Genomic DNA, 25578 nt, shown 5'->3' on the forward strand with positions numbered 1-25578 from the left:
TTGCCTGCACCAGCTCCCACTGTAGTTGGTACCGGATCCCTGGCACAAAAAGGTAATTTTTTAAGTGCTCTAAATGCTAACAAGGAGAGGCTCAGTCCATGGATTATAGACTCAGGAGCTTCTGATCATATGACTGGAGATGAGAAGCTGTTTTCAACTTACACCCCATGCTATAAAAATTTAACTGTGCGAATAGCTGATGGTTCACTCTCAAAGGTGGCTGGTACAGGCTCGGTTCAAATTTCAGAGAACATCACTCTTGATTCCGTTCTACTTGTACCAAAATTAAATTGCAATTTACTGTCCATTAGTAAACTCACTCGGGATCTCAACTGTGTTACTAAATTTGGCTCAAATCTGTGTGTATTTCAGGTCTTGGACTCGGGGAAGACGATTGGCAGTGCTAAGATGTGTTCGGGGCTCTATCTTCTAGAGGTTAATGATCCTCCTCAAGGAGCAATTCATCAATTAGATTGTTCAGTGTCCAGTAGTCCTGTTTCTTTGTCTGTGAGTCAGTCTAATAATGATAGTGCAATTATGTTATGGCACTATAGGTTAGGTCATCCAAATTTCTTGTATCTTGAGAAGTTGTTTCCTTCATTATTCCATAGTAAAAATCCAAACGAATTTCAATGTGAGATCTGTCAATTCTCTAAACATATTCGCAATTCTTATCCTAACAGATCCTACAAAGCATCTCAACCTTTTTCCATGATTCATAGTGATATATGGGGCCCTTCTAGGATAAAAAATGTTACTGGTTCTCGTTGGTTCATTTCATTTATTGATGATCACACTAGACTCACATGGGTATTCCTCATGAAAGAAAAATCTGAGGCAAACCAGATCTTCAAAACCTTCAATACCATGATCCAAACTCAATTCCAAGCAAAAATTCAAATTTTGAAAACTGACAATGCCAAAGAGTATTTCAATTCCAGTCTTAATGATTATCTCATGAGTCATGGTATTGTTCACCAAAGTTCCTGTGTTAACACTCCTCAGCAAAATGGTATTGCCGAAAGAAAAAACCGGCATCTTCTTGATGTGGCTCGGTCTCTTATGTTCTCTACCCATGTACCAAAATATTTCTGGGGTGAAGCCATCCTTACGGCTGCATACCTCATAAATAGGATGCCATCTCGGATTCTTAACTTCCAGACTCCCTGTCAAATTCTCCTTCAGTCCTTTCCCACTACTCGTCTCATCTCCACCATCCCATTCAAAGTTTTCGGGTGTTCAGCTTTTGTCCATATCCATCAACAACATCGGGACAAACTTGATCCTAGAGCTCATAAATGTATTTTCCTTGGGTACTCTCCAACTCAAAAAGGATATAAATGCTACTCACCGGTCACTAAACAATTCTATCACTCCATGGATGTCACCTTCTTTGAGCAACAACCTTATTTCCCCAAATCTGATATTCAGGGGGAGACTAATTTTATCCTAGAATATCAGCTTTGGGATATTGAAGAATCACCTCATGTCTCTCATAATTCTGACCAAACTTGCCCATCACTAAATCATGAATCACTTCCTCCTCAAAATCTCTCCCTTGAGTCTTCTTACTTCCTAGAACCTCCTACTCAAGATCAAGCCAACAATCCACCTCAAAATCTGGACACACCTCAAAATCTGGACACTATTCAATCAACAAAGAGTGATGAATTGATTACCTACTCAAGGAGGAGAAAGAACCAAAAGGAGATGGAACAACAAGCATCTCTTGAGCAAACCCAAGAGTCTGACTCAAGTCCTAGACCAAGTGAAGATCCACCAGGTAACACTAATCCTGAAACTAATGATGACAGTGGCCTTCCTATTGCTGTGAGAAAAGGGGTAAGATCATGCACAAAACATCCGATATACACATTTGTGTCATATGAAGGATTGTCACCGAAGTTCAAAGCTTTTGTTGCCAACCTCGACAACATCCAAGTTCCCAATAATATACAAGAAGCTCTCGGCTCACCAGAATGGAAATCAGCAGTGTATGAAGAAATTCATGCACTAGAGAAAAATGGAACTTGGGAAATCTCTGACTTACCAACTGGGAAACGCCCAGTAGGCTGCAAATGGATCTTCACAGTAAAATATAATGAAGATGGGAGTGTTAATCGGTTCAAGGCACGGCTGGTTGCAAAGGGATTCACCCAATCATATGGAATCGATTATGAGGAGACATTTGCTCCTGTAGCCAAGTTAAACACAGTTCGGGTTTTATTATCTTTGGCTGCAAACCTTGACTGGCCTCTCCACCAACTAGATGTCAAGAATGCCTTTCTAAATGGGGACCTAACTGAAGAAGTGTACATGGAAATTCCCCCCGGATTTGAGACACAAACTACATGCAACAAGGTTTGTAAACTTAGGAGATCTCTATATGGGCTCAAGCAATCTCCAAGAGCTTGGTTTGAAAGATTCACAAAGGTAGTGAAGAAGCATGGCTACTCTCAATGTCAGACGGACCATACACTATTTGTTAAACACTCTTCTGCAGGAAAACTTGCTGTCCTCATAGTGTATGTGGATGACATAATCCTAACAGGAGACTATGAAGAGGAAATCTGCACCATCAAAAGTTTACTAGCTGCAGAATTTGAAATCAAGAACCTTGGGAATCTTAAATATTTCCTAGGTATGGAGATTGCAAGGTCAAGAAAGGGAATCTCTGTCTCACAGAGAAAATATGTCCTAGATCTCTTAAAAGAGACTGGAATGCTCGGGTGTAAGCCGGTAGATACTCCTATGGATCCAACTATCAAACTAGGAGCTAAGGAAAATTGTGCACCCGTGGACAAAGGAAGATACCAAAGATTAGTAGGTAAACTAATATACCTATCTCACACACGACCAGACATTGGATTTGCTGTTAGCATGGTAAGTCAGTTCATGAACAATCCAAATGAAGAACACATGGAAGCTGTGTATAGAATCCTGAGATACCTGAAACTAACACCAGGTAGAGGATTATTTTTTGAGAAGAACCAAAGAAGAGATATTGAAGTGTTCAGCGATGCAGATTGGGCAGGATCAGTACAAGACCGAAGATCAACTTCAGGATATTGCACCTTTGTGTGGGGAAATTTGGTCACTTGGAGAAGTAAGAAGCAGTCAGTGGTGTCAAGAAGCAGTGCAGAAGCTGAATTCCGGGCAATGGCACACGGTATTTGTGAGGGAATTTGGTTAAAAAGGGTGCTAAAGGAATTAAAAATTTCAGATGAAGAACCTATGAAAATGTTCTGTGATAATCAATCAGCAATCAGCATTGCCAAAAATCCAGTTCATCATGATAGAACAAAACATGTGGAAATTGATCGACATTTTATAAAGGAGAAGATAGAGGAAGGAATAATCAAGATGTTGTACGTGCCTACATGTCTTCAGACAGCAGACATCCTTACCAAGGCTCTATCGAGAAAGGTGTTTGATGATCTGAGTTCCAAGCTGGGGTTAATTAATATTTACCGCCCAGCTTGAGGGGGAGTGTAGAATTATAGAGAGATTTATGTTTAAGGATCTGTTAGCAATATTAGGGGCTAATATCTAGGAGATCTACAGCTAACAGATCAGTTTTTCTTATCCCATGATTTTAGGAGATTTGGTAGTCTGTTACCAAATCTGCAGATATAAGTTTCCTGTTTTATAGCTTTCAGTTTTAGGTAGTTCTGATTTCCTTTCTAGATTAGCTGTAAATATCCCTAAAATAGATGAGCATTATCATCTATATAAAGAGGGGCCTGTAACCTTATTTTCAATATAGTGGAATCTTACTCTTTCCTTCCACAAACAAGACAAACCTTGTTCCAACTAACCAAATAAAACTTCTTTTCCTCTCCTATTTCTCCCCATAAGAAATTACAATAAATTTTCTTAATTCTTCTAGCAACTCCAAGGGAAAAGTGAAAGAAAATATGTAGGAAGATTAGACAACATACTCAAATATAACTTTTTCCATCTAGCCAACCTTCTCTCGATTTTCTCAATCACTCCATCCCATATCAAAATAGATTTGTGAGAAGCCCCCGAGGTAAGACCAAGATACTTTAGTGGCATTGAAGAAATCTTACGCTCCAAAATATTAGCCAAATCTGAAATATTGCCTACTGCATCCACTGGTACAATTTCAGACTTGTTTAGGTTAATCTTGAGACTCGAGACAGCTTCAAAACATAACAACAAGACTCTCAAAGTACGAATATGTTCTTGGCTGGGCTCATTGAAAATTGAAGTGTCATCGGCAAAAAGAAGATGGGATAATTTAATGCTATTATTTTGTTCCTCATTTCCCACCTCAAAACCCCATAAGTACCTTCCTTCAACTGCCGCTTCCAACGTTCTACTCAACACATACATGACAAGAACAAAAAGAAAAGGAGATAGCAGATCTTCTTGTCTCAAACCATGTGTACTATTAAAAAACCCAACCGGGTTGCCATTCACCAAAATGGAAAATCTTGACGTCGAAATGCAATGTTTGATCCACATACACCATTTCTCTCCAAAACCATATCTTCCAAGTAAATACAAGAGAAAATTCCAACTAACATGATCATATGCTTTTTCCATGTCCAATTTAATTAGAATTCCATATTCATTTGATTTGATTCTGCTATCCACGTACTCATTAGCAACTAATACCGAGTCAAGAATTTGTCGCTCTCTTACAAATACATTTTGAGATTTTGATATAATATTTCCCAACACCACACTCATATGATTAGCTAACACCTTAGAGATTATCTTGTATACCCTATTCACCAAACTAATAGGCCGAAAATCCCACATCTCCACAGTCCTTACCTTTTTGGGAATAAGTGCGATAAATGTAGCATTGAAACTTTTTTCAAATTTCATAAATGTATAAAAAAGGTCTCGAAATTTCATACGAAGACCACCACGACCTCAGCCTATCCACAAAACCCTCAGCCTCCAACCACATATTTTCAAATTCAAAATACCTTAGCCCTCTAAAAGTGCCCCCAGTCTCCAGCATAATAGGATAATGGTCAGACAACATTCTCGGTAACCTTTTTTGCCTCAAATCAGGAAAAGGAACCTCCCAAGAAGCTGAAACCAGAAATCCGTCCAGCTTAGACCATGCCCTTCCATTGGACCACGTAAAATCCCCACCAACCAGCGGTAGATCGATCAAACCAAGCTCAAAAATCATATTTGAAAAAGCATTCATGGCATGAGAGAAATAATTATCCCCCACTCTCGCTAGGGAACTGTGTAATGTTGAAATCTCCTCCAAAACACCAGGGAACATCCCAACAGCAGCAAACACCTACCATTTCATCCCATAAAAGACTCCTACTATTATCCATGTTAGGACCATAAATCCCTGCAAAAGCCCATTCAAATCCATCATCCACACTTTAAATCGGCAAGCAACCATAAACTCTCCCACATAATGATCTACCATCTTCACTGACCTTCTATCCCACATAACAATAATACTACCCGAAGCCCTATTTGAAACTAATTCAACCCATCCCACACATTGACTGCTACATAAATTGTTCACAATTGTTTGATTAACCAACTTCAGGTTGGTTTCTTGGAAGCAAATGACATCAACACTCCACTTTCGAATCATATTCTTTACCCGAAGACGTTTTCTACAGTCATTCAGCCCCCTCACATTCCAAGAGATGATTGTTGGTTTCTTTGATGACTATGAACAACCCTCCCCTTACCTTTATATCTAACAACACTTCCTCCCTTTGAGTTATAATTAATGGAGCACCATAACCTCTTTAATTCCCTCTCCTCCTTTAGAGTGGATCTAGCCAATGAAGGTTGACTAGCCTATATAGCTATTAGAAGTGCTCTAAATTGTTCCTCAAATCCGACACGAGAGATTCCCACACAATCCTTGATTTCTTCCACTTTCCTCATCACCCAATCAGATGAAGAATTGGGCCAATAAATTTCAGGAGGATAGAACACAACGGATCAGGGTCTATTTCTTCATCAGACTCCCTCAACTCTCCTGACTCACTTGCCTTTGCCTCCTCCTCCCCTCCAAGAACCATCTGCAACTTAGAGTTAAACCTTTGGGTGCAAGGACCTCAAAGGACCACTCAACTCCACATCTTCCTCCACCACTTCCACACCTCTGAAACCCTCTTGGTGCCTTCAAAACATAACTCAGTAGGAGCCATTAACAGCTGAGAAGAGAACCTCGAGATGAGAATCTCCCATCAGAACCTCAGCCTCAGAGGAGGGCAACAAACTCCCCGTCGCCGGAGTTGAACTCACCACCTGAGTACCCTCATAGGGATCGACTACCACCGTTGTCCCTTTCTGTGAAGAAATTGCAACCTCTTGTGCCGTCGAGGGTTTATTCTGGGACTCCTCAGAGTTCCAATTCCCATATCAGGGTTTATTCTGGTCCTCTTGAATTACTAGAGGTGCACTTGCATAAAAGTTCCTGCCAAGAGCCTGTGCACCCCCGGAGTAGTTGGGACTTTGCTCTCAGATATCCAGTGACAATAAAAAAAGACTTTAAAATAAAATATAACTGAAAAATCCTATTATAATTCTAAAATCATTGTTATTCATAAAAAACATAATCTAAAATCACTGTTGCACTAAAAGACTCTTAATCTAATAAAACAAAAGTAATTAATCAAGAAACCTGCTCCCTAAAATAAATCCACTACATGTCAGAGACTCCTACAGACTTTACCATTTGCAAATGGTGTGCAAACTCCATGATATGCCAATCTTTTTTGAACTTGCCGCATTTGACAGATTGACTTGAACTAATAACGTGTCTTCTACTCATGCAATTGTATCATAGTTTTGAGTTACAATCTGCATTATTCTCTCCAGCCCATCTTCCTGTTCTTTTGTGATCTCATTTCATGGCCATAATTTTTTTATGAGCATCTCATTGCCATAATAAAGTTGAAATTGCTTGGCCTAGCTTGAAATAAAATAGTACTCAACAATTTTTCACCAAAAATGAACTTTTCTTGCCAAAATCCAAAAGTGATACTTTGTTTAGTTAAATTTGGAAAAAAAAAATCTCAACTCCAAGAAAATCAGCATAACTTAATTTTCTCAATGCCCAATCGAAATTCCGAATTTCACCATCATCTTTATTTTCACTAGGTCATTGTCGTTTGGATAGGTATCTCTGATTGGTGTGGATGCCCAGCCTATGGAAGAATGTTTCTTCTCAAGGTCATCTAGCTATGAGTGGTCATCCAACGAGTCTTTTTCTTCCACCTCTTCAACCCAATTTGATAGCTTCTCCTTTGATACTATCTATTTGATCAGTCTTCCAAAACTCACCTTCTTGCGCTGTAAAAAGGCCTGTAGTTGCTGCCCTAGTGTTGTTCCAACACATTCACAGGCGTTGTTTGTCCGTGCATGTTGTCCACCCCATACTTCTCTACCTACCATGGTAGAAATTGAACCTACAACACTGATGCCAATTGATGCAGTTAGTTGTTTGGATCTGACATCGCAAGTGTGGCAGAATGTTGTAGGAATGAGATTTACCCCACTTAGATCACATCCCTCTGTAATCTTAAACATTTCGCTCTACGATAACAAGGAATAGGGGAAAACTCGATCATAGGGTATTTCAATTATAAATTTCAAATACTAATCAGCAACTTCTCAATAATGATCATAGATTGCCTTTATATAGACTAACTACTTTAAGACTTCAAAAATAAAATAAAACTCTATAACAATTTCTGTTATAATTCTAAAATATTTGTTCCACCAACAGCCTCCTAATATAATAAAACAAAAGTAATGAAGAAACTTGTTCCATAAAATAAATGCACTACGTCTAAGACTCCTACAAGCCTCCAATTTCCAAGCGATGCAAACTCCATGATATGCTGATCTTTTTTTAACTCGTGGCATTTGACAGATTTGGACTTAACTAATCCGTGTCTTCTATGCATACAATTGTATGACAGTTTTCAGTTACAATCTTTTCATCAGAATTGCTCCCTGAAAAGCTACAACTGGTAAGAATTCCTACGCAGATGCATACCTGTACTAATTCGCATCAACGGACCATAGAACTTCTGCCGAAAGCCTTAATAGCATAAACTTCTGATGTTCCTTTAAAGGAACTTAAACTACAGATCAATAATCCGAGACAATGGAGATACTAGTTGGTAAGCGGAGGATCTGGAGCCCCACGGCAATGACTGTAACAGATAGACTTAATGGAGATGTATTCTAAGCAGAAGGCATTGCCTGGGAGAACCTTTTCCTACATTGTGAATCCTAAGTGAGTGTTGTCTAAGTGTGTTTTAACATTCCCCTTCAGACTTCTGTACCATTGAAATATAATTATGTACCTTTTAGCCATAATTTCTTATTGCTACTTATTTTGTGCATGTTATAATGGTTAAGAAAGATTCTGTTAATCTTTTTTATTGGACTCGTTTGGAAGTTCCCGAAGTATGAAGTTTAGGACTATTCTTTGCATTGCTTTGATGCTTTTTTGCCTAGGGTCTTTGAATATATGGTTTTGAACAGTGAGAGCATTCTTTAGGTTGCTTTGATATTGAGTACCTTTTGCATTGCTTATTATTTATTGCCTATATCATTGTATATATGGTTTTGAACAGAACTTAACATATTCGCTGAATGGCTTTGTTCCATGGCTGGTGCACTTCTAAATTTTTTATGACAGTATATTTGATAAACGGACTTCCAACGGCAGATTCAAGATGGGGGGAATATATGGAAAAATATTTAAATATATATTGATTGCTTTACATGCCTGGGGAGTGAAGGCCCTTTTTTCTTTTAATCATTGCAGGCAACAGCCAGGAGCACAACCACATATTGCTTCACATCAAAGAAGTGTCATCAGGGGTGGTGGTGGAAATGGCAACAAGAGTAGTGTCAGTTCAAGCAGGGGAAGGCACAACAATGATGGTGGCCATGGGCGCAGGTATCGCCCATATTAGTAGCCCCTCTTAGTGTGAAAAATTATACATCAGGAAGTGTTTGTTTTAATCCCAAAAGCCTAAATATTGTTATATATCTGAATTTTGCAGTTATCTGAATTATTGAAGTTTGTTATGGTAATCTTATACTTTGGTCAGTCTTAATTACTTATAGGAATTTCAGTTGTTTTGAGAAATTACAATTTGTACTACAAATTCACACTTCCTATTTTGTAATGTGAAATCAAACTATCGCTTTAGATACTTGGTACTCTTAAGCTATTAAAAAGTTTCATTTATTATTTAGATGACTGTCTAGAAGGTGCCACGTCATTAGTCTTTGTCCATAATAATATGACCAGAATTTGATGTTATATGCAGGGTGTAATATCTCCAAAGTGGTAGTTTGGATACAAAATATATTTTCATTAGTTTTTTGGTTAAAATGCCAATATAGTCCAAGTAGCTTGCTTTTTGGATAGATTGATCCTTATACTAACTTTTTAATCCGTATGTTTTTAATTTTGATCCGTTTATAGTAAACCGCTAATACTTTGCTAAATATGTCACCTTATCACCAATGGTAGTGACACGTGGCAACAAAATTAAAAACACATTGTAATATTTTTTTTGTTTTTTTAATAAAATTAACAATTCCACTTGTTCCAAGTCGTATTTAGGTCTCTACTTGGGTGTGATCCTTACGACCCATGTTGCATGGGTCTCCTTGGTTGGTGACCTATGTATGGCCATGCCTGAGTCTTTATTATTTTCTTTTTAATTCTTGTCTTTTTAATGTTTTTTCCATGAATGTTTCTGTTTGCCAAAACTTGTCTTATTTACCTTATTTGAAAATCCTTGAGAGCATAATGCTATATTGCAAATATTAATATTGTTACGTTTGGATGCTTAGGTGATCTCAGATGATCTGTAAACAGTAATGAAAAGTAGTGATTACACTGAATAGTGGTAAAAAAAAGTAGTAAATAGTAGTGAACTTACCAAACACAGTATTAATCCTCTCACAAGGATACTTCTTACGTTTAACATGCTCATGTGACGGTCCTACCCATAATACTATGGATCTGGTATTGCAACTCCTGGTGATATAGAGGATGACACCAGAGATGAAGAGGGAGATCCATGACTGGGTTATTTGGACTTTCTTCCTTAAAGAAGGTGGGTGCGTGGTGACCATTGTCGTTGATGTCTATAGATGTGTGTTGATTTTATTGGGTATGTTGACCCCATAGACAAACTCGTATTGGTTTTGATACGTCTGATTAGGCCTGCAACATGACCCGCCCAAGCAACTTTTGGGCATGACCCGAGCCGGTCCTGCATGGTGAAAGCGAATTGACCTGACCCATTCGGTTCCTGTTTTTTGCTTTATTTGATTTCTCATTATCTTTTTATGCAGACGTTTAAAAAAAATCAAAAAATAAAAAGAAAATCAAAAATTTTAACCTGACCCGAATGGGTTGGGTCAATTCGCTTTCACCATGCAAGACCGGGTTGGGTCAGGCCCAAAATTTGCTTGGGCAGGTCATGTTGCAGGCCTAATCAGACGTATCAAAACCAATACGAGTTTGTCTATGGGGTCAACATACCCAATAAAATCAACACACATCTATAGACATCAATGACAATGGTCACCACGCACCCACCTTCTTTAATGAGAAATCAATGCTCTCCTGTGAACTTCCTATTTCATAGAAGTTTATGCTTTATTTTTTTCTATCTGCATAAAAAGATAGAAAGATCACCTCTACATAATAAGTTTAGTCAATGAAGTTTATAACTTCCTAAGGGATGTAGATATTTGAAAGTTGAACTTTCTTCCACTTTCCCACCTTCAAAGAGCAATCAACTAGTGGGGGGCCAGTTTGCTTTTGCTCCAGAAAAGTCTAGGAATAAAATAATATTTTGTATCTTATTTTCCCGAGAATCAAGTAGAGAGAAGTAGAAAGAAGAGGAAGTGGGCACTAGGAAAACCAATAAACGAGACTTATAAAAGGGAGTGAAGAAAGATGAGGAGAAGGTGAAGGCCGATAATGGGTAGAAGTCTGTGAAGAATCAAAAGAGTGAAGAAGGAGCTGAGACTGAGACTGAGAGGATTGGCCATTGATGAAAAAGTTGGAGTAGAGTTAGAATTCTAACCAAGTCTTTACAGTAAAGGCCCATGAAATAAAGATCTCTCTCTCTCTCTCTCTCTCTCTCTCTCTCTCTCTCTCTATATATATATATATATGTGAAACTTTATGTCTCAAAGCTCAAGTGCGTGGATCGTGTTTGATTTTGCGAAAGAAAGAGAGACACATACACAGACAGATGCAGACACTGAAATGGGTTTCGAGTTCAAATGTATTAATAGAATTGGATGGATGTCAAAACCGACATTTACTCAACCCGACTTCAATGGGTTCGACCCAATCAGATTGTGTGGGTTGTGCGACTCAGCGAATATTTTGCACAGGCCTACGTCTGATGCTAGAAAAGCACCTAACTGTTGGCGTCACAACACTGAATGTGAAATGGTCCTCACCAAACTAAAAGTTCATCCTAAGGATGAGTGGAAGACAAGACAAAGGTTGGACTTTAAGAATGGTTAATTAGTTATGCATGAAGCATATTCATGTTTGTTTTGGGGAGAGTTCATCTTCCCTTATCCTCATTTTGAACAACACAAACAAGAAGTCCACTTGCTAGTATTGTTTGTTTTGTGATTTCAAAAGCTTACATATATCTAAAGAAATGCTCTTTTGCTGGTCAAAGTGTTTCTCTACGCATGCTGGTTGGGTGGATGAATCACAAGGGTTCACATTTAAAAACAATTTTAGGGCTTGTTTGGACACTCAAAATTTTATTCCCAAACATAACTTAAACACAACATTTTTTTATTTCAAATGTTTAATTTTTTCATCTAATCATTATTCAAGTACAAAAATCAATACAACTTTTACAAACTTCAAAATAAAAATAATATTAAAACAATTTTTTAATTTTATAACATTTTTATTCAATTTTTTCTTTTTTCTCATTTTTTAAAATTCAATAAAATATTTTCATTTAAATCATTTGGTTACTATATCACAAAACTTCATAATCTCTCAAATGTGCAAGCATGCCTAGTGTGGAAAATAAAGCTGCTGACATTCTTTCTCAACTGTTGTTAACTTGTGATCGGTGTAGAACTAACTGGAAGTGCTCAAATCTCATTATCAAGGAATGGACAAGGCTTGGGTTTTACTCGCACTGGTCTCCATGTCTATCCCATCCTACGGTAGGCACTTAGCCTAGATTTATCTACCATGATCCAAAAAATAAGTCCCAAAAAAAAAAAAATCTCGATTCACAAGTCACTAGCAGAAGATTCATAGATTCACAACCCAATTAAAGACCACATATTTGTAAATAAAAAATCAAACAAGACAGGTCTCATAATCATATTTCTGGAAAGCTAGATAGGAAAAGTACTATAGAAAGAAAAATCCCTTTGAAATAGGGGAGAGAGAGAAAATATGACTGATGTCTCAATCATGATGAGAGGAGAACAACGAAGCAATAAAATGGACTGAGATAAATAGTGCAAACATAGCTCTCATTGAGCCTCATTGAGCCGATCTTAGGATTGTCGAGCTCAGATCGACTAATAAATCTCGAGCTCGAACACGAGTCTGAGTTCAAGATTTTTATATAACTTTTTTTCGAGCTCGGCTCAGTAAACTATGCTTTCAAATCAAGTTCGAGCTCGAACTCGATCTAAAAACGAGCTCGAGTCGAGTTGAGCTGAGCTGAGTTAGAGTTGTTTATTTTTTAGTTTTTGAATTAAAATTAAAAATTAAAAATTAGATAAATTAAAAAAGTAAAAAATATAAATTTAATGGAATTTTAACCATTAAGAAGTAGATCTTTTATTGAATTAGAAAATTGTTAAAATTGATAAATAATTAATATTTAATTAGATGATATTTATCCATTTGAGGGGATATTCTCACCCTTCCTCTGGGTTGGGCCTGACCAAGATACTAAAGTTCATCCTGGCCCGAGTTACGCCCCTCTAGTATGCCTAGGAACCATCAACACAGCCGGCCCACGAGCCCATGAGCCTCAAGTCAGTAGGCTCGTGTCGAGGTGGACAGACAAGACCCACCCAACTCTGACACCCTTTTACTGGAACACCTTGCATTTAAGGATCGTATCCGATAAATGGACAGGGATTGCGGACAACACTCCTGCCTTTGACGGAGTGCATAGAAAGTGACCGCTCTGCATGTCTGCCGTCAAAGCACAACCCAAGAGGCCATGCCTCATTAAAGACTACGACCTAGCACTTGTGATGAAAACACTGACCCCTGACACAGGGTACATATTGTCCCCCTAATATGTAGTATAAAAGTCGGACACCAAGTCATAATAAGATTTCTTTGATTTTGGAAGAAAATACTCTAAGGAGAAAAATACTGACTTTGGAATCAGATGTTTCCTAGAACAACTCTGAGCCCACCAACAAGGGTGCCATCTGTGGAAAACACTTCATCAATAGTGGCATCGTTTGTGGGATCTTCATAGACATAATATGTCCTTCGTATGTCAGCTACAACACATTCACAAACAACACGTGGACAGGAAGCTACATCGAAGCACATGAAGGGATAGTTTGTAAAGATGGAAGAGAGTATGAGGGAGATGGCGGAAGAAATGGAGAATCTTCGTCAGGAAAAAGAAGCCTTGAGGAGGAACAACAGTGAGTTGCAAGATGTGGCGGGGTCGAGTCAAAATGAACAAGAAGAATATGTGAGCGCAGACGGGGTAGACGCCAACGAGGAAGAAAAAAGAAGATGCACACAAGCTAAGTAGCCTAATGGATAAATATGAGGAGATGTAAAAAAGGATTGGGGCTTCATCGTTTGTTGACCAGTTGCTTACCAGCACAGATTCCCTACAGTGTAGAAGTGATGATTACACTGTTACCATTGAAGTTCAGGGTCCCGTAGATGGACATGTACGACAGGTCCAAAGACCCTCTAGAGCACCTGGAAACTTTCAAAACTCATATGACCTTGCACGGTTCCCCAAGGAGGTCACCTACAGAGCCTTCCCGTTGACCTTAAAGGGAGCTGTGAGGGAATGGTTTGAATCACTGGCACCTGGCTGAATTGACAGCTTCTGAGAGCTGGCCCGCCTGTTTCTCACACATTTCATGGCGAGTAGATGGATGAGACGCCCAGCCGCCTACCTCTTAACAATCAAGTAGAAGGAGGACGAAAGCCTGAAGGCATACTTGGCTAGGTTCAACAAAAAAGGTAGGCAACGGACGACCGGGATGAGAAAATCACGCTGGTGGCACTTCTGTGAAGGGTATGGACCCGAAACCCATACATGGTAGAGCTAGTGAGAAGAACTCCCTCCAGACTGTGGGAGTTCATAGACCAAGCGGGCGAATTCATCAAAGCTGAGGACACACTCCGGCCTCGATTGCCCCGAGGAAATCCAAGTTGGAACACGCTGAAGGAAGACTAACACATCAAGATGGACCAAGGCCCTATAAAAGCATAATAAAAGGCAACATAGTGGGAGGAGAGATGAAACCGCCCCCCTCAAGAGGCCTAGGTGCCTGACACACACGAGTTATTTTGACTGTTCAAGAAGGAGACATACCAAGTACCCAAGAAGGAGAGGCTATTGTTGTTGCACCTACCACCGGATTTATACTCACAATAATGAGAATTGCTACACCTTTAAGAGGAGAAGAGAAGAGGTGGAGCACCTTGCCACTCAACATCGTACCAACCGAAGGAGAGAATGAGAATAGAGCCGAGAAAGGCTTAAGAGGCCAAGATGGAGTGAAAGCCCCAGAAGATGGCAGATGGAGGGGAAGCCTGTGCATAACCACCCTTGGACACTTGCCGGCAGAAACAACCCTTGGCCGAGATTCAAACCATCGTTGGAGGATTTGCTGGCAATGGTTCGACCTCTTCCGGTAGGAAAGAGCATTCCAAGAAGACGTGATATGAAGAAATATACACGGCTGACCACCGCCTGTCCAAGCAAGGAAGAAACACCAACACACCAGTCATCTCCAACGGATAAGATGACGAAGAGGGAGTCCTATACCCTCACGATGACACCCTAGTAGTGACCATGCTTGTCACTAGCTTTACAACCAGAAAGATCCTTATCGACAACGACAACTTTGCAGACATCATTTTTTGGAATACCTTTACCCGAATTGGGATCAATCATGGCCGGCTACGGCCTGTACCCATGTCGTTGAAGGGGATCTCAGGGGACATGGTTTAGCCGGTGGGAACCATCACTTTGTCAGTCTTGGCAGGCAAAGTCCTTCACATGACTATGACAATGCAGACTTCCTAGTGGTGAAGGCCCCTCCGTCATACAATGCCATACTGGGGAAACCAACCCTCAATAGCTTGAAGCCGGTGACTTTGAATTACCATCTGAAGCTAAAGTTCCTGATGGCTATTGGCGTGGGGGAAGTCCAGGGAGAACAAGTGTTAGCATGACAATGCTATGTGCAAGAGCTAAAATTGGGAGCGGAGGAGGTCAACACAATTGAATACCCAAGTAGCAGCATCAGACCACCACCCTCACCCCCACCCCCACCCTCGCGAGTTCACCACCAATGAAAAAGAAGTCGGGGATGAGAAGGCCCTCAGGCAGGTAGAGCCAAACAAGCAGTCGCCCTGAGAACACAATCAAAATCGACATCAGAATGGAACCCGACATGAGGCGGCGGGTCATGAGGCAGCTTCTTTATAAGCACCAAGATGTATTTGCCTGGGGTCACGGGGACATGCCTGGAATTGATCATGCCATAATTGAGCACCACCTTTGTGTAGGCCCTGAGGCCGAGAAAGTTAAGCAGAACCCCCAGAGCTCTAGTGCTGAGAAATGCACCGCCATCACTAAAGAGTTCATCCGAAAGGCACACTACCCGACTTGGTTTTCCAACATTGTATTGGTGAAGAAGCCTAGCAAAAAATGGAGGATGTGTATAAACTTCATCAACTTGAACAAAGAGTGCCCAAAGGACAGCTTCCTACTACACTGGATCGACTTGATAGTTGACTCTACTAAGGGTCATCACATGAAGAGTTTCATGGACGTGCACTTGGGGTTCAACCAGATCCTCATGAACTCAGACGATGAGGAGAACAAATGATTCATTACGAACAAGAGGCTATACTGCTACATGGCTATGCCCTTTGGCCTCAAGAACACGGGAACTACCTACCCAAGGCTGGTTAACTGCATGTTCAAGGAGCAAATAGGCGCAATACAGAGATCTACGTGGATGACTTGCCCATCAAGAGTAGAACCTCTGAAGAGCACTTAGCTGACTTACGCGAAGCCTTCGCGATGCTGCAACATTACTTGATGAACATCAATTCGACCAAATGTGGTTTCAATGTTGAGGTTGGAAAGTTTATGAGTTTCATGGTCTTAGAGCAAGGAATAGGTGGAGGCCATACTAAACATGACCCCACCTTGGAAAATAAATGAAGTACAGAGGTTGTTTGGGTGAGTGGTGGCGCTCAACCAGTTCGTTTCCCGATCAATGAGCAAATGCCTGTCGTTCTTCAATGTGTTGCAGAAGGCTCAGACCTTGGACAGGGAGTGCGATCGGGCATTCGAGAATCTTAAACAGTATCTCACCAGCCCCCTTCTCAGCCAAGCCGAACCAAGAGAAGCCCTGAGATTTTATTTGTCTGTCTCTCCAAGCGTAGTCTTTGCAGCCTTGGAACGATTCTTGAAGGGTTTCCAAAAACTGGTGTACTACACCAGCCTGGCCTTTTAGAGAGTAGTGGCAAGATACCCCCGAATGGACTAGTTAGCCTTCACGATGGTGATGACGGAGAGACGGTTGAGATCATACTTCCAGGTCAACCTGATCTAGGTCCTTACAGAAGCCCACCTGAAGAAGATCTTACAACACCCCAATGTCTCAGGTTGAGTGATGAATTGGGCGATAGAGCTGAGTGAATTCGACATCGACTACCTCCCCAGAAACATCGTGAAGGGGTAGGTACTAGCAGTTTTTGTTGCGGACTTCACCGACTTTTCGGAAGAGATCCAAGATGCACCTTTGATGATGCTCTGGTAGGTCTTCATGGATGGCTCGTCCTGCCAGGATGGTGAGGGAGTGAGGGTGCATATTGTCATGAACACTGAAGAAGAAAACAACTCCGCAATCAGGTTGGCATTCAAGACCACTAATAACAAGGCAGAGTATAAAGCATTGTTAGTTGGGTTAGCAATCACGGAGTCACTGGGCACTGACGAAGTAGAAGTGAGAGCCGACTCCCAAATAGTTGTCAGCCAGGTCGAGGGAAGTTCACCCTGAAAAGTGAGAAGTTAAAGAAATATTTACTGATGGTGTGGGGGAAAATGCGAGCACTTTCGGTACTTCCAGATTCGGCAGGTGCCAAGGGGTGAGAACCACTTCAGGACAATAAGACATCCCTTTGCCTGATTAGATAGTAATCAGAACGGTTGACATGCCAACAGTAGAGGTCGAAATCTTAGAAGTCAAATCGAGGGCTCCAAAATGGGCAATAGAGATAATCAAGTACCTATATGTAAATGAGCTCCCTAACGAGAAATGGGAGGCGCGAAAGGTCAAAAACTGGTCAGCACACTTCACCTTGGTAGATGGAGTCCGGTACAGACGGGGTTACTCTGCACCTCTCCTAAGATATGTATCGTTTGAAGAAGCACAATACATACTGGTGGAGATACATGGATGGGGTGTGTGGGAACCATTATGGTGGTAAGGCACTAATAGGAAAAGTGCAGGATACTACTGGCTGCATGCTCTTAAAGATGTTGAAGAGTTCGTTCGAAAATGTCAGAAGTGTCAAGTGTTCACCCCAATACATCATTGCCCGCCAGAGGAGTTGACATCAATCATGTCTCCTTGGCCGTTTGCACAGCGGGAAATCAACTTGGTCGGAGCCTTTCCCCCGAGTAAGGGAGGCGTAAGACGGGAGCAAGGAAAGAAAGGAGAGCAAGAAGACAAGTGGCATGTAAGGAATTCAACAAATCTAGAGGGAACGAAAGCAAATGAAGCGAGAGTGGAAGGTGTCTGGGAGTGAGTCATATTCTAAGTCTTAGTGGAAGTGGGAGCCACATTAGGGCTAGGTTAGGACGGGAATGAGATAAGATGACAAAAAAACTTTAGGATTTATATTAGTAAATTTATTATTTCTTTTTAAACTTGGTTTAAATTACTTTTAGTGATGTCACATCCTTGAAAATAGATAACCTATAGAAATTATATAAAATTTTGTGACCATAGGAAAAAAAATTAGAGAAAGACATTTTTAAGTATATTGAAATTTCAGAGAGCATATGAGATTTATAATTTTTTTTTTTTTTTTGGGGGATCTTCTCTATAAAAATAAAATTTAAAGAAAATTGTGAGATTTTAAAAAACTTTGGAGGGACCGTGGCCCCTCCCAAGGCCAACGTGGGTCCACCACTGTTTGGACCAATTATGTGTGTTGGTGCATTTACGAGAGGTCGTGCTATTTAAAATTATTAGATATTTTGGAAATATGGCTATATAGTATTTTTATCAAATCACATTATGTTATTAGTTATATTACCAAAAACCAATAGTTATATAGACATCTTTAACAATATGAATTTTTATAATAGGGTAAATATATTATCTCATTTGCACTAGAAGACTAATAAAATTGGCTCCACTTCTGCTGCGTTACCATCACTATTCACCACCATCTCTTATAGTTATCCTTTTTAATTATTTTTTTTCCTTTTGTTTCTATAAATATTTTACTTTTTCAGGAATTTTGAGCATAAATATGCACTAGCCCACTACCAAACACTACCCATGCACCCCGTCAAGGAGAGCAATGGCATCTGACTCCATAACCACTCAGCTCCTCAAACTCTTATTTTGAGCACCCGGAGGGGAGGTGGTGATAGGGCCACCGAGAGGTGGTCCGAGAGCTTTCAAGTACTTGAATTATTTTTAATAATATTATTATTTTAAAATTTAAAAAATTTATTATATTTTATATAAAAATTTATAATAATAAGATGAGTTGAAATAATTTAGAATCCAAACATAAGCTTAAAAACACTTTCTGAACAAAGAGAATTGGTAGTTTTTATCCGAATACATCCTCGTTGGATGGTTTATTTCCCTTTGACCAGCACGTGTGTTCCCCATGCATGCGATATCAAGCTCCTTCGCAACACAATTGCCTTTGTGTCTTGCTGCTTATAAGTAGGGCCGTAAGACCGTTGGTCTGGACTGGAAAAATCAACTGATCCGTCTCGATCATTTTTTAACTTTACACCCATACTTTTGAGTAACTTCCTGCTTCTCAACGTTCTCGTCCTTTATGCTATCCTTTTATTTAACATAATTATTATCTTATAAAAGGAGAATTTGAATACTATTTGGCCTAAACGCATTCTCATTGGATTAGCTAAAAGTTAAATCCAATAAGAATTTAGCTATTAGGTCAATAAATTGCTCATATTGAATTAGCTATATTTGGAATATAGCTACAGTAATATTTAAATTAATTTTTAAATTTGGAACACACTATTCATTCATCAAATCATTTTTATATTATTTATTTCTCTCTCCTTTTAATATTAATTATTTATCTCTCTATTTTAAATGACAATTGAAAAAATATAATTAGAATACAATTACAAATTAATATATAATATTATAAATAGTAAAATATGATAAAATAAAATAAATTTATAATTAAAAAAATTAAAAAATTTTTAAAATTATTAATTACTCATTACTATATAATGAATAAATGGATAATTCAATTTGGAAATTTGATGTGAATAGTCAAAATTAAATTCATCTTATATTATTTTATTGTCATATAATAAAAAAATGACTATTCCAATGTGGAGATTTATAAAAATAAAATAATTAAAAGTTAAATTCATCTTATATTCATAAAAAATATACTTTAATTTAGCCATTCCAACGAGAGTGCTATCAGTAGAATATGATTTTATTGAGCCAATCTAAAACATGGCGCGGAGAGCTATTGAACAGTGCCGTGTTTGTCAAATATGGAACGTTTCAAAGTTGAAATAATATTTATAAGCAGAGCCACCCCGCGAGACCATCGCGCTTGAGCGGTGCTTTGCGTCACCAATATAAATATTAATAAAGAGTCCCCGGATTCTGAATCACTCCCCTCCCCGTTTACGTTACGTTTTATCGGAAGCTTTCTCAAAATCCAGAACCTTTGAGAATTTTTGTAGATACAACACCGCCCCCCACTTCAGGTGTTTCTTTTTCTTCACCAAGATTCTAGCTCTCGCTTGACATCCTTTTTCTGCAACCAAAAACAGGCATTTTGGGAGTGATTGTTCGTATCAATGGCTTACTTTAATAGAATATTCAAAACTCAGCCTTCTGCTCCTCGTGGGTACGGTGAGTCATATGAGCAATGGGGTTTCCCACCAGGAACACATGTGGATGTTATAAGAAGCTTTCAGATGGTGGATAGGGATAGGAGTGGTTTTATTGATGCTGCTGAGTTGCAGCAAGCTCTTTCTTCTGCTTACCAGAGGTTTAGTCTCAGGACCATCCGGCTACTCATTTTTCTCTTCAAGAACCCCAATGACCCACTAAGAATTGGTGAGTGTTTTTCTTCTATTTCACTGGTGTCTGAATGGCCTTAGGCAGTATTAGAAAACGTTAGAAGATGAAAGCCGAAAGGAAAGTTTTGATTAATATCTCAAATTTCTTTGCTGGGTTTGATTTTCAGTCTAGGAAATTCTAGGGTCATTGATCTTTGTATGAGCACGATATATTTGCGTTTGTTTCAATTCTTTTTCGGTCTTTTTTTTTGGGTGTTGATTGGATTTCCAAATGAGTTTGTGTAATTCCAAATACAGATGTGAAGTTCTTCTGAAATTGAATGTAATCTTACACTTTCCACCTGTAAACGTTTGTCTTGCATCTGTATTTTGCTTGGGAAATGCTTTTCCCACAGAAAGTGGTCACCGATGGCGGTCACCGAAATTTTTTTTTACTAAATAAATATGTGATATATTTTTTTTAATTTTTAAAAAATATCTAAACAGTTAAAAAAGATGGTGATAAAAGTAAGGGTGCGGCTACAATGCCGCCCCATGTTGACCGCTGGGCGTACCGCCCAGCGTAACTTTTTTTTTTTTTTTTTTTTTCTTTTCATATTTTTTAATACATTTAAATATATTTAAAAAAAATAAAAAAATACAAATACATTTAAAATCCTTAAAAGGACAAGCGGTCAAATAAAGTGGGCAAAGTGAGGAGGCAAAGTAGTGTTTTCCTAAAAGTAAAAGTAGAGAATTCTCATTTAAACGTCCATTTTGCTTTATCAAAATGGCTTTCCACCAATATTCCTCTTTTCTTTTCCTTTGGGACAGTTTGATGGCGGCTTGCTGCTTTTCGATTCTTTCCTATTTTTCATTTCATTAATGGTTGTACTTATTTGACGTGGGGCACTGTGACAGGACCTAAAGAGTTTGCTGCACTGTGGAGTTGTCTTGGTCAATGGCGCGTAAGTATTCTTATCCCATTTATTTCAATTTACGCTGCAGTTTAGTCTATTTTGTTTTTGAAGTTGATGTGAGATAAATTAAAAATTAAATAAAATATTATTAAAATATTTTTTTTACTATTATTTTTATTTTAAGATTTAAAAAAGTTAAATTGTTTATTTTATTTTATGTAAGTATTTAGAAAAATTATAATCATTAAATAAATTGAGACGAGATGAGATGAAATGAGTTGAGAGAAGTTATGAAAACAAATGAGGTCGCCCTGGCTGGGATTGAAAATTTCCCTTAACTCATCTCATCTCATCTCGTTATTATAACTTTCCTAAATTTTTGCACAAAATATAATAAACAATTTAATTTTTTCAAATTTTAAAACAATAATAATATTAAAAAATAATATTTTATTCAACTTATGTCTATTAATCTATGATTTCCGGTTTGGTTCGTGGGAATAGTGGGGAAAAGATAGGGAAACACCTCAGCTGATCTCATTAGCCGCTTGTTTTCCTCTCTTTTCCATCCTCCTTTTTTCAACAATCTAAAAGATGTGGCAGGCAAGCAAATCATTTCCTTCACGTTTATGGAGAAATTGATTCATTAACGTGAAGGAAATGATTTGCTTCCTTCACGCTATCCCCCCCATTATTTGTACTGTTCTTTATTTTAATGTAATTACTATATTTGCCCATAAAAAAATACTAATTTTTCACGTTTATGGCATGTGATACGGAGTCACTGATTGTCTAGATTCCTCATCCAGCTCATGTAATGCATCACCACATTATTATATCATATTACTTGGTGCTCTCCTTGTAATATCACTGCTCATCCAATGATCATATATGCTTATTAACTAGTTATAACAATTCCCCGATCACAAGCCAGTGGATGCTAGATATCAATAAAAGTTGACAATATAAAAGATCTGACAGAGAAGCAAATCAATTTCTTTTCCTTAATGGGAGCTTGATTCCACATCAAACTCCAAGTAATGCATTGCTACAGTAACATAACTATCATTGTGAACTGGTTCCTCCGGATCCTATGATCCAAATGCTAATAAAATTTTCAGCATATGTAGTAATTGATCTGTCTGGTCGTATTGTTGCAATAACAACATGATGTTTTATATTGATGGGTTGTACTGGGTAGTGGGTACTAAGCATAGATGTGATCCTGTGTCCAATTTCATTGACACCGAACTCTCTGCTTTTACAATACAATTTTAAGAAACATCCCCATTAGAAATTGAATACTGCAATGCTGATTATAGTTTTGAAAGCTGCAATTTTTTCTGATCTTACAAAATGCAAAAGATTTAATTACTGTTTGATTGTCCAATTGAAGTATTCTACTCCCACTTGCAGGGCATATTTGAGAGATATGATAAAGATAGGAGTGGCAAAATCGATTTATTTGAACTGAGGGATGCTCTCTATGGTATTGGCTACGCTATCCCAGCTTCTATTCTCCAACTCCTGATTTCCAAGTATGAAAATGGAAGTGGCAGGAGGGTGGAACTTAATTTTGACAGTTTTGTCGAGTAAGGCTTCTAACTATTGTAATCTATAACATACATCATCATTTACATTTTTATTGTTTTGTGTGGAAATTTTGATGGGATTGTATTTCTGATCATATGTTTTTATTCGATATTCAGGTGCGGAATGATTCTGAAGGTGAGTCTGCAAGTTCCTTTTGAGGCGAAAGGAGAGGAGAAACTTTCTTCCTCTTGTTATATCTCATTATCGTCATGGTGGCGATGTCTGATATTTGTGCTTCCTCAATATTTCATATGTTCTTTTATCTGATGTCTGTCTATGTTATTGTCATTTCAGGGTTTGACAGACAAGTTTAAAGAGAAGGATCAAAAGCATGGCGGTTCAGCGACATTTTCTTATGACGCTTTCATGTCCACGGTCATTCCTTTTCTTGTATCCTATGATTGAGTCTATGTGATGCCGTTCATTTTGTAGTCTTGATCTCTATGAGTATTTGGTTCATTCATTTATTTGATTCAGGCAAGAGCTTATAAATTATAAACGAGTTGTGTTACACAGTTCCATTGTGCATTGATACAAGTTGCTGTTTCTTGTTTCCTTCTTTTGCCCTCATGTGTAATGTAAACAGTCAGAATACAATTTCAAAAGTATAATTCAGAGGTGTAATGACATAGCTCCATACTGTCCATTTCCCCCACCTTTGATTTGATTGTAAGAGCCCCTGTATCATGGTCCAAGTCCTAAAATTAAGAGCTTAATAGAGAAGAAAAGAAAAGTCCTACAATTAAGGGTAACTACTACCAACTCCATTAATACAAAAGTTTGAAGTTTAAATGCAATGCTACCTTTGCTTGGTATTGTAGTAAGTTTTAGGACATCATGGCTGTATAGGTGGATTTAGGGTACACCTGCAACTATGGGGAAGGAGTAAAGAGAATTGGTAGATCTAAATAGAGGTTTTTACAAAAGCAAACTTATACAATAATATGGTTTGATGTAATATGTTAGATATGTTTTACAATAAAAAGTGTTTTACAATCTGATGTAATATATCAATTTGTAAGTTTACTTTTAAGATACTTGTATAGACAAACATTTCTCTAGAGTAAATAGTACTAAAAGTGATGGTATCGGACAATACAAATAATTCTTCACCATTAATTCTTACCACTTTGTGTTATATATATCTTCAAATTCGAGACGTTTGGCATTGATTTGTACCCCAACTGTTGACCCAAGATTTTGCTGGAATTTCAAGTAAATTGCCACTAAGGGTGTAAATTTAAACTGGTAAACCGGAAAACCGATTCGGACTGGACGGTCCGGTCTAGTCCGGACAGGAAAATATATATATAAAAATTAATTTTATATATTATACAAAATATTTATATAAATTTTATATATAATATATAATTATATATTAAATTTTTATATATAATTATATAATATAATTATATATCATATATGAAATAATTTTATATTATAATTTATAAATTATAACATAAAATGTTAATCTTAAATATGAACATTTGTAATTTGTTTGATCATATGTTATTAATATAATTATATATAAGATAATGTTATTATAATTTATAAAATAAAAGTTTAATCTTAAAGATGAAAATTTAATTGATCATATGCTTTAAATATAATATATATATTAAATTATTAACAACATTTTATCATAAGAAGAACACTTTATTATATATTTTTTACATTTTAAAAAAATCGAAAAATCGTACCGAACCGGATCGGAAACCAGTAAAACCGGTTTAGAAGGGTAACCAGGGCGTAATTGGTTTTGAAAAATGTAAAATCGGTATATATCGGTTTAGTCTTAAATTTTGTCTAAAACTAGACCGGACTAAATCGGACTGGTTACACTCCTAATTACCACATATATTGTATGTCATGTATGCTATTCTAGTTTTTCCTACATAGGGAAATTAAAATGTTGATTTTTTTTTTTTTTTTTGTGATAAACTATTTATTGGTATCGTAAATATACATTTCAGTTCAACCTATGGCACATTCTCTTATCATATGCAAAACAATAATTAATTCAGGATAATTTTCATGGACTGTACAACTAAGAATACCTAAAACCTTATATTTTTCGAAGGGCACTTACAACTTTTTTTACAACTTTTTAACAACTAAATTGAGGGTATTTATGTAAAGTGATGTTTTTTTTATAAATTTTTATTTTTTTACAAAAATATCCCTTATTTAACACATGGTTGTATAAATATTATAAAAAAGAGTTATAATTGTATCATTTTCCATAGTTGATATATGCAACAATTTATTATCACCGAGGTTTTTTGGCTTGAAATTGGATAAAGAATCCAATACAAATTAAGTTAACTAGACTTATGTGAGAATTAGTTAGGTCAATCGAATCTAATAAAAAGAGTTTGTTTGACATTCGCTCAATATTTCGCTCCAATAAAACTTATAAACGGAACTTGTTAGATTTGCAATAAAAAATTCCGTCAAGCAAGAACTATATTTGGTGTCTTGCTAGATACACGTAGGACTCTCATATCACT

At 37.7% G+C, this 25578-nt stretch overlaps 2 protein-coding genes across 4 annotated transcripts in view; both read left to right on the forward strand.

Moving 5' to 3' along the window:
- LOC108988273 (heterogeneous nuclear ribonucleoprotein Q-like) overlaps positions 1 to 9216 on the forward strand; it is a 28961-nt gene extending 19745 nt beyond the window's left edge. For both annotated transcript variants that reach the window (XM_018961491.2, XM_035685253.1), the window contains exon 10: positions 8810 to 9216. In XM_018961491.2, coding sequence (XP_018817036.2) covers positions 8810 to 8960 — 151 coding nt within the window. In that variant the 3' untranslated portion in view covers positions 8961 to 9216. The remainder of the gene's footprint in view (positions 1 to 8809) is intronic.
- Positions 9217 to 20086: 10870 nt separating this feature from the next.
- Positions 20087 to 23763, forward strand: LOC108988263 (probable calcium-binding protein CML48). 2 transcript variants are annotated; one of them, XR_001995647.2, is made up of 6 exons: positions 20087 to 20613; positions 21477 to 21523; positions 22892 to 23067; positions 23185 to 23203; positions 23363 to 23539; positions 23583 to 23763. XR_001995647.2 is itself a non-coding variant. In XM_018961478.2 (5 exons), the coding sequence occupies exons 1-5, from the start codon at positions 20352 to 20354 to the stop codon at positions 23471 to 23473; spliced, it is 615 nt and encodes a 204-aa protein (XP_018817023.1). In that variant the 5' UTR covers positions 20087 to 20351; the 3' UTR covers positions 23474 to 23763. The 2 variants fall into 2 exon arrangements, 1 of the variants encoding a protein (XP_018817023.1); XM_018961478.2 differs by having other exon boundaries at positions 23363 to 23763.
- Positions 23764 to 25578: the final 1815 nt, after the last annotated feature.

The sequence above is a fragment of the Juglans regia genome, chromosome 14 (assembly GCF_001411555.2).
Source record: "Juglans regia cultivar Chandler chromosome 14, Walnut 2.0, whole genome shotgun sequence".
Classification (NCBI taxonomy): Eukaryota; Viridiplantae; Streptophyta; class Magnoliopsida; order Fagales; family Juglandaceae; genus Juglans; species Juglans regia.